Consider the following 15,093-nt stretch of genomic DNA (forward strand, 5'->3'; position numbering starts at 1 on the left):
AGCTTTCTTCAAAAGAGCATAATGCATGTTTAGAGCTTTGGTTTTTCTTTTTGTTTTTGAAACAAGTGTAATCCTTATAAATGAAAAATGTCTTAATTTATTTTTAAAAAAGGGTTAAAACTAGGAAAGATAAAATGAACATATGTGGATATAACATGTTTTTCCATAAAAAAGTAAATGTGCATGGATTCTTAATACTTTGAAAAGTACTAACCTGAAGAGTTTTATAAGAAACAATTAGAAGTTGTAAATGCACTTGAACCTCTTGATAGTAGTTGTGTTGCTTATCTACATAAACTATTTAATATTGATAATCTTTTAATACTAAATTATTGAGGAGTGTAATCAACTTATGTTGTACATAGTACATTTGTACTTTCAGTAAAGCAATTTGTAAAATTTACATCTAACCTTATACATGGAATGGCTTGTCTCCATTGGTTGTCGTAGATCAAATTACTGAGGTGAAATTTCAGTTATATTCCCAGGATAATCAAACAGAGTTGTGATAACACAGGAGGAATTTTGACAGGTTAGTGAGAAAGCCCATGGCTGGCCCCTCTTTATCTGTACAATTCTGACACTGATCATGTCCTTTCTATGGTTTTTTTTAACCTTTTGAAGTTTCCCATTTCTAACAGTTTCAAACCTCCAACAGCTTAAAAAAAAAAAAAATGGGACCAGAAACCTCCTTTATAGCCTTCAATTCAAAGAGCTTATCTTAAGAGAGGGATCCATGAACATCACATGAGCAACTATTGTACCCAGTCCAGGATGACATTTCTCCTATGCACATCACTTGAACAATTTTAAACCCAGTCTATGGTAACATTTCTTCCATGGACATCATTTGAACGGTTTTTAAGCCCAGTCCATGATGACATTTCTTCCATGGACATCACTTGAACAATTTTTATACCCAGCCCATAATGACACTTCTTCTATAGATATCACTTGAACAATTGTTATGCCCATTCCATGGTGACATGTCTTGCTGTAGTACTTTAAAGAATCGGCATGTCTCATGAACAACACAAAGATAAATGCCTGTCCAGCTTTTAGGGCTCTCATGATGCTCAGCTCGCTTTTGTGTTTGGCCCTTAATATGGGAGTAGACTTGTTACGGGCACACTGTGCTTTGCACAGGAGATTCCTTATGTCTGCAATTTGTTACAAGGAATCTGATAACTTTGCTTAAGACTAAGGGAAATATAAGTCAGTTCCACCCAAGTCCATGCTAGAAATCATCTTGAGGAACGACAAGTATTTATTGAGTTGTGCAGCATAAAATGCATTTTTTACAGTGTGGCTACAAACGCAGACCTTGACTCAGAGACATGTGGATTGTAACATTAACTCTACCTCTTCTTGGTTCTATGACCAAGGATTTTATTGAAACTCAGTTTCCTCATCTAGAAAATGGGTCTATTGAAAACTCTTCCTCTTTTGGTGGCTATGAAGATTAAATTAGGCAGCATATATGGAATGCTTAGTTAACACCTGAGAAGGGGACATTGAGGCTCTGAGAAGGTAAGTGACTTGTCCAGGCAGTCCTGATAAAGTGGATGAGTTGGGTGGGGCCTCCACTCTAAGCAGCTAGACATTAAACAGGTCCTTTCTCTCCTGTTCTATGCTATATTCACTACTCCATGAGGAAGAGTAGGGCATGTTAGAATTCTGTCCTCAGGGGGCTCCCTTACCTTCCCTAAGGGTTTCCTCTGCCTATATGATTCCTCCTGAGCCTGCAGCAACCCATGTGCTCCTCCATTGCTCCACATTGTAGCCACTCACCCTAGCTCCGAACCCAGCTCCATACTGTTTAGTTTTCTGGTGCGTAGGCTGTCACCTCTTCTAGGCTTCTATTGAAGGCTGGAATGCATTAGACAAGCATTTCCCCCAGCCTCCATGTCTACTACCTTTCTTTCTTTATATCTGTTACCTCTTCCCATGGTCTGTACACATCCAAAATGCAGCCTGGAATTAGGGGGAAGAAGAGCCTCTATAGATACTGAAAGAACAGAACTGCATACACTTGCTTCTACAATGTTTTCTACAATACTTTTCTCATGTCCCTCTGTGGACATGAGAAAGGGTTGTGCCTCTGAGGTCCCCAGTCTAGAAAGTTATAAGCCAAGGATAAATCTATAAAAAACAGACCAAGTATCAAAGCTTTCAAAAAAGTTTATTCAAATCTTGAAAAAATAGTATTTCACATCATTCAAAATAATAAAGTTTAAAAGCATATAAACCTTCATAGTCCCATCAACCCACCCTACTCCATACCTCCTCACAAGTAGGTGCTCATCGTTGCTAATTTATACAGTACTCAAGAATTTTTTTTTTTTTTTTTACTTATCTAAGCATATAGGGGTATCTGTCTACCCCTTTTACACAGTAAAGTACTCCATCTTTTGCCCATGTACTTAGTTAGCTTTGTTCGAGATAACAGTTTTCTCTAGGCATCTATACCTCCCCTGTTTGTGGGAAGGGGGTGCTTTTAAAATAGATATGTCAAGATTTATTTGAGCAGTCCTCTAAGGCTGTCAGTTTTGTGACAGTACTATGCAGAATAGCTTTGTTAATGTGTCAGTTTGCACATGGATGACAGGATACAGCTGCAGGATAAATTCAGGGAAGCAGTGACATCACAGAGTGCATGATGGTCCTTTGGCTGGAGTGCCACACTGCACTCCGCCTCTGACCCTAAGGGATCTCTGTTAGCAGTGTGTGTCTGGATCTGCCCCTCCGGTGCTGGGCACCGTGGACTTTGTGTTAACTCCCAGGAGATGTAGAAACAGTGTCACTATGCTCCCAGCGTGTTGCCATTTTATTAGAAAGGAGATCAAAACACGTATTTATCCTTTTCGCTAAACTAATTCTTTAAAACAGTGGTTCGCAACCTTTCTTGTGCTGCAGCCCTTTAATCCAGTTCCTCGTGTTGTGGTGACCCCACCATAAAATTACTTTTATTGTTACATCATAACTCGAACTTTGCTAGTGTTATGAACTGTAATGTAAATATCTAATATGCAGGATATCTGTTATGCAACTCCTCTGAAAGGGCCATCTCGTCCTGAAGAGGTCAGGACCTATGGGTTGAGAACCACAGCTTCAGAAAGCCCATTCTGAGACACTTGTTCCAAAGTTCTTGTATGCCTGCTTAAAAAAGAAAAAGAATCACCTGGAAAATAGTGGGAGTCTTTTGACAGGGGTTCCTCTCAAGTTTCATAAGTACTGCTACAATGGTCAGTTAAATAAAAAAAAAAAAAAAATAAGCACATGCCATCTACCTAGATCCAGACATGGCACTGCATGCCTTTAATCCCAGCACAAGGGGAGGCAGAGGCAGGTGAATCTCTGTGAGTTCAAGGCCATCCTGGTCTACAGAGTGAGTTCCAAGGCTACCCTCCAAACCATGGTGAGTACCTGTAGCCTTACTCCAGGTGCTCCGAACATCCAAGGTAGGGAGCAAAGGCTCAACAGCTTTCTCAGAGACCCTGATGTCAGACATTTCCCAGGTTCCCATTGAGCACTGGAGAGGAACTGCGAGCGTCCATTCATTGGAACTGGCTGGAATACTGAAAAGAGTATGCTCAGGTTACTGAACATGGCCCTGCAGGCATCCCTAAGGATCTAGGAGAATTTCTTGGCAAAATAATGTTGAGCAAGAAAGCATATTATGTCAAGGCCACTTTCTTGTCTGCAGTTTGTTCATTTTCTCCCATTTCTTACAGAAATTCACTACAGGCAGTCTGACTCTTCCAATAACGTCCTTCCTGTGGAAATCAAACTTTTTGTTGTTGTTGTCCATTTCACCTATAGCAAGGAAGAGTTAGGATAGTGTTGCTACCCATATAAAATCTCCAACATCCGGGAACACTTTCTCCTCTGCATTCCCTCTCCTGCCTGTCCACCTTCTGGGTGATCCTGTTCTCTTTTTTCTCCTGTCCTTTCCCTCCCTCTCTTACTCCACACCCCATTTGTCCAGAGCATCACAAAAGTATGCCCAGCAACCCTGATGTAAAAATGCCACTTTATTATCCCCCAAAGCACATTCTGATTTGTCAGATTTTTGTGTCCCTTTTCATGGCTTGGAAAATATGCCAACCAGAAGCATATTTTGGTTTGTGAATCTTTCATGCTGGAAGAGCCCTTCCGGAGACTACACTGTGTAAACTTAGCTACATGAACTGGATCACTTAACAGACAGTGAGGAAAACTCAACAGCAAGTGGGTTGTTGTGTATGAAAAATCTCAGCTTAGAATTACATTGGGCCGCCTTCCAAGCAAGACCGGGAGTAGCTTCGGCAGACACTCCTGAGGGAAAGTGCAGCAATGTGCATAGCCTTTCCCTTCTATTGTTTGTGGAAACATTTTGTCCTAATAAATCAATCAGAGTCTTTTTAGCACTGTTCTCAATCTCCTTCACTGGCCTGTTAGTGTTTGCATCTTTCCATTAATAAATAGCTCTTATGTATACAAAGTTCAGTACAACACACCCATTTACAAAAGCAAATATTAATGGGGTTTCCGTTCTTGACAACACAAAAATAAATGAGATTATTAGTGGATATGCCACTGTAAATTCAAATGAGGGCAGTCTGTGAATCGGGAAAGACAGCGTAATTGATAGTGTGTAGTGGCTCAGCCAACTGCCCACTATAGTCTGCAATTAGAATTTTGCCTCCACTCCACAAACTCCTTCACACTGTGATGTGATTATAAATCCATTGAACTTAATATGAAGATGGTGACTTGATTTCTAGCCTCTGTATACCAACATTTGTTTAGTTTGTAATTCTGAGTTTTCATATAAGTCTAAAAAGCTTGTGAGGATTTCCCTCCAGTCCACAGCCCAGCATCCACAGCACTTGAGGCTGAGAATGGAAACAAGCTTGTCAAAAGGATGGACATGCTGAGCCAAATGTCTGGAAATCTCAGAAGCCCAGCATGCCATGGGAGCAGCCTTTTTGATGGACAGCAGTGCCAAGTGCTGCTTTAGACATTTCTAGACTCCGTGTCAGGCCTTTGTTTCAGAAAAGTGTTGGTTGCCTACATAGCCACAAATTCTTGTCAGGCAAGCAGAATGAGATGGAAGTATGAAAATTGTTCGCCCCCATCAGAGGTTGTCTAAACAGGTACATGGGGGGAAAAACAGAAGAAGCAGAATGGGAGGGTGCTGTGTAGACATGCAGGCCTCCTGGGTGCTCTTCCATAAGAATATGTCAGATTTCTGGAAGGAAATAGGGAAGGGTGTTAAAAATCTAGTTTCCCTGCTCATCTTTGTAGTTTGCTATATGTTGTTGGCAGAGCAAGACTCTTTAACTGGATTATGCTATTGGAGCAGCTGTTTGTGTGTGTGTTGTTAGTCATGAGGGCCAATTAAAAACAGCAGAACCTGCCATGTGCTGGTGTGTATGTGCTTTGGTGGGAGCTCTAGGACTTAGCTGACAGCTGACGCAGGTCAGTGTCTGCTAGATCCTGATTACAGATAGCTTCTGCTGTCACAACAGTAGAATGCTTGAGTCTTGACAAAAATCTCTCTCCTCAAAATAGGCCCCTTATTTGAAAGAGTAGAAAGTTGTTTTAGAAATGTTAACTAAAGAACAAAATTTGATGACCCATAAGGCTCAAGTGTCCTCTGGACTTTTAAAAAGACACACATATACACACTTGTCCAATAACAGCAAAAAATAATTACACAGCCCATAGTTTTGGACCACAGTAATGGGAGGTGGACCTGAGACCTAGGGGGCTGCTAAGCAGAGACTAGACAAACTGCTGGAGAAGATAGCCCCACATCACCCTTTTGACTTCCAGTGAAGCATTTCTTAGAAATCATTCCAAAATGTGCAAGTCTATGCTAGCTTTCTCAAAGAGGATGGATGAGTACAGAAGAATGTGGAGAACTGTTCCCATCTGGCTACCTAGAACTTCTGTGCAAGTGGGTATAGATTAACACATTGGCCAACATTGGTCTAGCATCTAACGCATTTGGGGACATGCTTACCTTCAAGGTGAATATTTAAGTTGGAGGCTGGTTCATTGTGTCAGGCTGCTTACTATGAGAGAGACACAGCAGAATCATGGCCAACTAAAAAAGCAACAGATACGCATCCCCTGTTTTCCTAACACCCACTGCATTGAACTGATAAAATACCCCATGTACATGGGTTGTTTGCCTCCTGCTACCAACTGTTCGGTCTCAGTGTACTTCTTTACTGATGGTGTTGGGTCATGGGAGGCCATGTCACCCTGTGATTTCCAGATTCTTTAAGTAACCAGTCACTTGGAATTGAACATAGCAGAATACTGCACAATACTTGATATTTAAGTAAATACCACAGACTCCAGTTCCTTCACAGACACTAAAATGAATATTGCTACCAGACAGGCAGAGTAAGGTCTCAAGGGTGATTTAAAAATTAGCCTTAGAAGGGGAAACCTGAGAAATGTCTTCTCTGTAATTTAGCCCCTCCCAAAGAGACTTTAATGTATATAGAAGATCATTTTGCTACTGTATCTAGAATTCCATTCTGTTCTGTTTATTTTTTGAGTCAAGGTCTCAGTATGTAGCTGTCCTGGAACTCACTGTGTAGACCAGGTTGGCCTTGAACTCACAGAGGTCCACCTTTCTCTGCCCCTCAAGTGCTGGGATTAAACATGAGCACCATCACACCCAGCCGCCACCCTTTCTGACACTTAGATTCTAACAAAATGGAAGCAAAGACTTCTTACTCAAGTATGTGCTGTACAGCTTTCCTTGCACTTAATAAAATCATGTTAACACCCTTGAAGTTATGAAGGCTGTCTCTCATGCCATATCAGATCCTGTAAATTCTCACATAACTTTCATAGATACTTTTATAATACTGTCCACCTTCTATTTAAGGATTTTTCATTTCCAGTGACTTCTTGGGGAGAACACCAGAGAGTCATTGGAGGCACTGTCCCTTTGTCACAAGACATGCTCAACTAGAAACAGTGCAAACCAGCTTCCTCTGCAAGGGGCTGTGTCTAATCTGGGCCTTCTTGGGTGGTTGTCACCAGGTATGGGCTTCATCCTGCATGACTTACTTCAGTTAATGACCACTGTTGAGTGACAGGTCACTGAACAGTGGTAGAATAGGCAGGTACAGAGAGAAACAGGTAGTCCTTCTTCAGGAACGCTCAAAACTCCAAAGAATCTCCAAATTAGATTGTCAATATACCAGTGATGTCAATTCAATGAAAATACTATTACCTGACCCTAGCTCCTTAAGAGAGGGGTGAGCAACCTGGGGGGGATGGGGGTGGGTGGGAAGTGAAACAGCAAAATGTATGGTGGTGATCAACTAGGTTCTAATTAATGTACAACTAAACTTGTCAATACATTTCTTCTTTTTTCTAAACATGTTCTATTTTGTTTTTCCATTTTAACAATAATACTTGCATAAACATATTCATGGTAAAGCAATTTTGGAAATGGCTTTTCACTATCGTAGAAATCTATTCATTCAAGAAGGAATTGCTAGGCTATGTTAGGTGAGAGAGAATTGAAACTACAAAGAAAATTGAAATTGCATACTCAGTGACATACTTGAGAACACTTTGAGAAACTCTGTCTCCAGTCCTCTGGGCTCAAAGTCAGAGGCAGCCCTGATTCTCTGATCAAATCCAAGAGAGAAGTTTGGAGGAATTGAAACTTGGGGGTATTTTCCCCTTTGCTTTTTTTTTTTTCCTGTGCCTTGGTAACCATCAAGATAAAACCTTTTTTGTGTATGGGATTTTTCAGAAATTAACAAATTAAAGTACAATACCATTCAATATCCTTCCTCTACCTTATTGGAAAATTAAAACCAAAGTGTAGGATCTGTGTGCAAGAAAAGATCACCACATTTGTGGAGTGCAGTAAAGCACAGGCAGGCCGCCTGGCCCCAGGGTAGACTTAGTAAGTGGTTATTAAAACAGTAATTTTAACAATGCAATGACAGTTAGGCAAACACTGGTAATGAGGATGTATCTCTACTTGTCAGAAGGATATATGTTTATGATAGGATTGTGGTTTGTTATTAATCTGTAAAGCAGGGCTGGAGAGGTGGCTCAGTGGTAGAGCACTTATCATGTGTGAAGCTCTAAGGTCAATGCACAACACAGCCACTTGAGTTTTGGAGTGATTACCACAGTAGCCCTTGGTTAATCTCCTTGCTACCTTCTTGATGCTCCATGATCCATCTCATACAGCAAACCAAGTGAACCTGTTCAAAGAGATAGCTAAAAGTGTGTCACAGCATAGGCTAGCATCCTTGCTGGCTATGCATGGCTTTTAGCCTCCAACAAAAGCCAACACAGGCCTCCTGGGTCTTGTGTACTGGGGATGTGGCCCTCTTGCCCAGCCTTATGGCTTGCTTCCCGGTTGCCTTTCAGTTCCGATACCTGCCAGGTTTGCTCTGTTCTGAGATACTTTCATTAGCTTCTAGCTCTGCCTAGAATGCTCTCCTGCTCCCATGGGAGCCTGTCCTTAGCTTGTAATTTTCTGTTCAAATCCCTTATTTCACCTTCATCAATTAATCACTACCCGGTTGAGCTGTGTTTCCTTATAACTGCTCACATATTTCCTACAAAAAAAAAAAAAAAAAAAAAAAAAAAAAAAACACAAAAACTGTAATGAGAAGGCAGAATCCTTGTCTGTCTTTTTTTTTTTTTTTTTTTTTTCCTGCTCCCAAAATCATTGAAAATGACCAATGATGACTAAGTAAGCAAATGAGCAAAGGTATGGAAAGCTAGCCCCCAAAATGTTACTAGTCATTAGAGGAAGGAGGATGATTTAAGGTGATTTTAATTGATTTTCCCCCTTTGGTTCATTTGTATTCACCCATCTGTCCGAAAGGATCATCTGTTCCCGTGTAATTCTTCCTAAATGACTCTAGTGCTTAGCTAGGCAAGGAGCTGGTTTTGAAGGTTCCAGACAGTTGCAGAATATGTAATCTGCACAGGTGATGTTATGACTGGGTCCTGAGCTAACTCCTGCCATATGCCTTTAAGACTTTCATTTAAAGGGAGCAGATTTCCTTAGGTTCTGGAGTGACTTGTCCACCCACATTACTGTGAGGGATAAAAGCATGTGATACGCAGCTAGGCACAGATGTGCATAGCTGTATCTCCCAGGTTCCTGACCCCAGCCCCTCTTGCCAGCTCTGCCCTGGTAATCACAGAGTTACTTTGCTCCAGGGAAAATCCATTATAAACAGCAGCACATGGGGCACCAGAGTGAGATTTGCTTCAGTATACTGCTTTTTCCCCAAAGAAAATGTGCAGCTGTTAGTTCTGCATTTAACAGTGAGATTGGCTGAACTGTCTGCCTGTTTCTAGAAAATAATGATAATAATTAAATAATAATCCACACCATGGTCTACACCTTCCTAGGTTGTCTATCTGTAACAGTAACAGAATCCCCTGTGCTAACCACTTCTGTCTTAGAAATAATAGGCATAGTAACTTGCAGTCTTAAAACATAAAATGGTTTGGGAGACTTGTCTCACAGTGGTAGCCCAAGCTGACCTTGAACTCAAGATCTCTTAACCTCTACCCCTGGGATGCTGGAATAATACATTTGCTAGTTATTCCCAGCCCAGAAGTTACTAGGTAGTTATTATTTTTGTTGTTGCTGTTCATTTGTTGTTTTGTATTTTAAAGCTGAGCTAGAGTAGTGTGTGACTTTTATCTGAGTGACTTTGAGACCTTGTTTAGGCTGCTGAGTAACTAACCAAAAGCAGAATTCCCATAGCTATGGCCCTAACCAAGTAAGGTTGCCATTCATTTGTAGTATCCCTGATCCATGCTTCAACTTCAGAATTGCATTTCTGGAAATCGTTCACACACAAGAGATGATAAAGGGAAGAAGAAAACCAACAATAAAAAATTAACAACTAACTTAAAAACAGAAGTTGTCATTTCAGATGTGGTATTCTTATTTTTCATGTGGATTTGGAACCATATGTTTAGGGCCAGAGTCCCACAGTGTATACATATTTTCCTAAGCAAGGTAAAGGCTATTGAATGTAGTAATGAACCTTTGGTTCTCTACTTCTATTATAAATCCCAGGTACCTACAGAAAACACTGGCCTTTCCTCTGTTCTTCAATGCCAGTCCTGTAGTATATATGGGGTTGATGTCATTTATGTTCAGGAACTGCTATGCCTTGGGAGAGCAATGCAGACTGCTCTAAATCAGTGCCCTTTCTATGTGAAAACACAGACTGTTCAAAGGAAAAGCCTTCATTCTGGGACAAGTGCTCACCTCCAATGACAGTGTTCTGCAGTGTTCTGTGGGAAAGCTACGTGACTCTGAGGTCTCCTCAGTCTCGTGGAGCTCTGGTTTGGTTTGGTTTGTTAGAGTGACTGACTTTTCTCCCTAGCCCCACAACCACCCACATTCTTTGGCTTCCTGAAAACATCTCAGGGTTTTGTGTGTTTGTTTGTTTGTTTGTTTGTTTTTGTTTTCTTCATCGATGAGCAAAGACACCCTGAAGAAAAGTTGTCTTGTCCCTAGTAGTTGGAAATCAGACCCCAGGAGATACGAAGCCATGGTGTGTAAATGTCACTTGGCATGAACACAAGAGGAGTGGGACTGAGCCTGGTGGCTGGGAGCACCAGAAGGATGCCGCCTGCAAGGCTAAAAGACCCAGCAGTAGGGCCAGCAATTGTAAAGCCCCTCTGCCAGACGAACAGGGACCCTTCTCTGGTCACAATAGCCATTCACACTGAGCAGTCTCATTAAATATTCAGCCAGTGTTTCCGGCAGCTCATTAAGGCCTCAGCAAGCAGTGACGTGGATGCTGGAAAGCTGAGGGCCGGCCAGCATCTCAGGCAGAGGCTGCATGAGCTGCTCTTAGGCTTTCTGTTCACTGCCTGTCCTATGATGACCAGTGTGTGCTCCCTGCTTTGCTTGAAGTACAGGTAAAAACAAAGCTGAAATGAAGACAAGCAGAAAACACCGACAGGCTTCTGCCCTGGCCTTAGATGTTGTCTGGAAAGAGCCTCTGATTTGGGCATGCATATCCTATTGAAGCCCCCTGACCCCTTTAAAAGCGGTCTGAGGATTTGGGGCCTTGGCTAAGCACAGACAATGCAGTGCTATTTTGCAGTTGGATTGTTTGATAACTATATTGGAGGGGATTCAAAGTGTGATTTTGAACTTGGTACTTGGGAGACTACTCAGAATACCAGACGGCTCCTCTGTAACTCGTCAGCTGTAGAGATACATGGGGGTAGAATCCCCATGGCTTGTGCAGGAGGTCACTTTGTGCCAAATTCTCACTCGCATGTTTGGGGCTCTGGGGTTGGGACTGGCTGTAATAGGAGATGGCTCTTCAGACCTCTGGGCTCCTCCAATGTCTGAATGCTGTGCTTGCATTCAGCACTTTTCCTTGGGTTTGCCATCCGTGCTGTGGGATGTTTCGAGCTGGGAAACTGTTAAAGCAGGCTTTCGAGATGATAAACTTAGACAAAGTGTACTTCTGTGCTCAATGTTGGCATGTTTTCCTTTTCAACACAGAAAATGTTTTCAGACTGCTCATTTCTATGTGGAAGACAGCAGTTCACCTCGGGTGGTCCCCAATGAAAGTATTCCTGTCATCCCCATCCCGGGTAAGTGAGGCACTGCTGTACTCCCAGTAGGTCGCCTTCTCTTTTGTTCTCTGTGGTATGTGATTGATGCGCATGATCAGGTATTACGTTCATTGCTGTTTGAAGCTTAACCAGTCTAAGTACTTCACTAAGGATAATGCAATAAAATTTTTGCCCCTTTGCATATCTATAAAGTAACAAAATCCCCCATTACAGAAGCAAACACCTATGGGTTAGTGTAGGATAGCATCTCCATAAGGAGAAAAAGTAGCAGTAGCAAAATGGAAAACACACCAATTTTAACTCACAATTTGTGAACATACTTTCAAAGGTGAGTTTCCCTTCAAGATTTCATGTTCTGTTAGTTTTTTGGAACATTGGACACTTTGTTGATGTTATTTGTGTGAAAGTCTAGGACTGGTTATGACTGGTCTGCTAGAGCATAAGCCCAGAACAGTTATAGTGTGATAAGGATTGGTAGAACACACTGTAGGAAGTGCAAGGAAATGCTACAGACACTTGGAAACTTGGAGCAGGGCTGGCTGTCATAAGTAGGGTGTGGGATTTAAAGATCTCACCCACCATTCGTATTCACATCCTTTTCCTTTTGTCAGATAAGAACTTTGTACTGCTGAAGTGTGTGTGTGTGTGTGTGTGTGCATGAGTGTGTGCATGTGCACCTGTGCATGTGTCTGCATCTGTGTCTCTGTGAATACATATATTCAGATATCTGTCCTCCCTTTATACACAGAAACTACTTTGAATAGTGATGTTCCTCTGTACCTACAGCTCTCTTAGTCGGCTTCATTATCATAGATCTCTTACTAGCTGACCTATTTTATTTATTTGCAGTCACCTGATTTTCAATGGGAGCTATAGAAGGACAAACGAATGTATTCTCAGGGCTATAAGACTACTTACCACATAGCAGACAATTTAAAACTGTTAGATGGATCCATGAATGTCAGCAAAGCATTTAAAAGTTCACAAAAGTCATTGTATGAAGTTCAAGACACAGCCATTCTCTGGCTATCAAAAAGCAATTTTGTTTGCAGACTATCATGAGATGTGGTTATAGTTGGGGACTTAATTATCCCTTTATGTGTCTATATATGTTGTCAATGTATATTGCTGGTATTAGCTTTATCTGGGCAGCCTTTTCTCAGTAGTATTTGTCAAAGAGACAAGATGGAGAACAGAATGGCCTTGCTTGGTCCTGCTGGATAGACTGTTAAAGGGTTAAATGTATGGGAATACCCTGGGGTCCTCCCACTAATTTTTTTCCTTGGTGGAGGAACTGTGCCTGGTATGAAGAGCAGCAGAGAGGAACTAATAGGCTCCATCACAATGGATGTTTCAACTGCTGACTTTGCATGGGACCATTATGTACTCACTTTGCTCCCATATTGCCCAGAATATGTGTGTTGACTCCTTCCTGGGAGCCACTTTCTCTGCAAGGTGACTCATCTGACAAGCAGAGTTTTCAGGTCGATAGACATTTGCTCCTCATTTTTAAAGGATCAAATCATGATGTAGAGGAAGAGGCTCATGAGTTCCCTATGTCACACAGCACATCAAGCCCTCCCTAAGCTCCACAGCACAGCTGATGGTAAGCGTGCATGGTAATCATGAGTAGAATGCCAACCCATTCCTCAAGGCTGTGGTTGAATCTCAGCCCCACATAGTGTTGATAATAAAAAGTAACCAGATAACCAAACATCAGCAAAGTCCCTTTGTATGAGTGTGTGTGTGTGTGTGTGTGTGTGTGTGTGTATGCATGTATTTATGCAAAATTGTACACATCTGAGATGCCAGGGAACTGCTAAGCAAGTATTCTATCAATGAATTGCACTTCTTGCCAGGTGCAATTCTTTTGAAACAACAAATGTGAGTAAAATTTTCATTAGTTTTATTAATAAAGCATTACCAATGCATATGTCTTAGTTAGGGTTCTTATTGCTGTGAAGAGACACCATGACCAAGGCCGCGCATAAAGGAAAACATTTCATTGGGGCTGACTTGCAGTTTCAGAGGTTCAGTCCACTCTCATTGGCAGGGAGCGTGTGACATGCAGCCAGGTGTGGTGCTGCAGCTCAGAGTGCTACATCTTGCAGGGAACAGGAAGGCAGTCAGCTGTTACACTGAGGGAAGCTTGAGCAGAAGAGACCTCAAAGCCCACCCTCACAGTGACATACTTCTTTCAGTAAGGCCACACCTCCCAATAGTGTCACTCCCTTTGAAGTCCATTTTCTTTCAAACCACCACAGTTTATTATCTCAAAATTGTAATTACTATAGTGTATCATTCTTTTAGACTTGTGTTGCAGATAAACTTTAAAATCAGAAGTTAGTTCATTAACCTGGTTCAAGAAAACACTGGAAGATATTTACAGATGTGCAACATATCAAAATCAAATATCCTTAAAAACACTTTCTCTAGGAAACCAAACTTTCTAATAGACACATTACAAAACAAAATGTAGGGGCTGCCAGTAGCCCAGGAATCTAGAAACAATTCATGCCTTTCCAGCAGCTAAAATATAGCTTAATAATTTGAAGGTCATTGGCTTCAGCTGGGTGCCAGCATATAAAGTGTGTTTATACATGCTGCTTAAAACCCTTGGGATTAAACCTACCTTTTTGGCATATTTTATTTATACAAAGATTATCTCCAAAGGAGATTCATTGGTGTTTTGACTGTAATGAAGCCCTTTCTTCATTAACTTCATTGTGCCATAAATGAAAAGGTTTCTTTTATGTCAGGAAATAAAATGCTCTAATCTTCAAACACTCCTTACATCCTAAGAGTTTGATTTAGATGAAAATCTATTTATTGTGCTCTAATTTGGGGACTAAAGTCTTGGTAGTGTTCTTTTCTTTCATGTTGGTTTTATCTTCCTAAGTTGATGCAGAGGTGATACTAAGCCTGGAACCTGAAACTGGACCCTAGGAGGCTGAAGGGGCAGTAAGAGGGGAACTGGGCTCTTGAGATTGAGGTCTGTCCACTAGATATGTGTTTATCAGTACCTGGTAGTGTCTCAGTGAAGGAGACTGGGGAAGAATTTGAGCAGCGATGATGTAAATGGAATCCTGTACTAGAGTTTTATGTGTTTTTCCTTCTGCAGATGGAGGAAGCTGGAATTTGGGCTAAGATTTAGAAATCTGCTGAGGGTTAAATGAACTTTGTATAGAGATTCCTTTCTTTCTTTTTTACAGAGTAGGTAATCTAAGGACTTCTGAAATCCTAATGGTGTTTGTGTACATGACCATCCACTTCCCCAGCCAGGACAAGGGATCTTTTTTTAAATAGAGCTTTAGCCAGGGAACCCAGCAGCTAGCACCCTGACAAGAAGGTAAATACTTAGTACCTTCTTTACCTGCATCAACAAGGTGATGCAGTGTGAGACAGGGAGAACTCTTTAGGGAGCAAAGTCACGATTAGAATGAAGCATGTCTTATATGGGATGGATCTGGTCAAATGTCAAGT

At 41.4% G+C, this 15,093-nt stretch overlaps 1 protein-coding gene across 2 annotated transcripts in view; it reads left to right on the plus strand.

The window, feature by feature from the left end:
- Ptprg (protein tyrosine phosphatase receptor type G) overlaps positions 1 to 15,093 on the plus strand; it is a 655,084-nt gene that overhangs the window by 597,227 nt on the left and 42,764 nt on the right. For both annotated transcript variants that reach the window (XM_051206878.1, XM_051206880.1), the window contains one exon: positions 11,537 to 11,628. In XM_051206878.1, coding sequence (XP_051062835.1) covers positions 11,537 to 11,628 — 92 coding nt within the window. The remainder of the gene's footprint in view (positions 1 to 11,536; positions 11,629 to 15,093) is intronic.

This window comes from Phodopus roborovskii, unplaced genomic scaffold (genome assembly GCF_943737965.1).
Source record: "Phodopus roborovskii unplaced genomic scaffold, PHOROB, whole genome shotgun sequence".
Classification (NCBI taxonomy): Eukaryota; Metazoa; Chordata; class Mammalia; order Rodentia; family Cricetidae; genus Phodopus; species Phodopus roborovskii.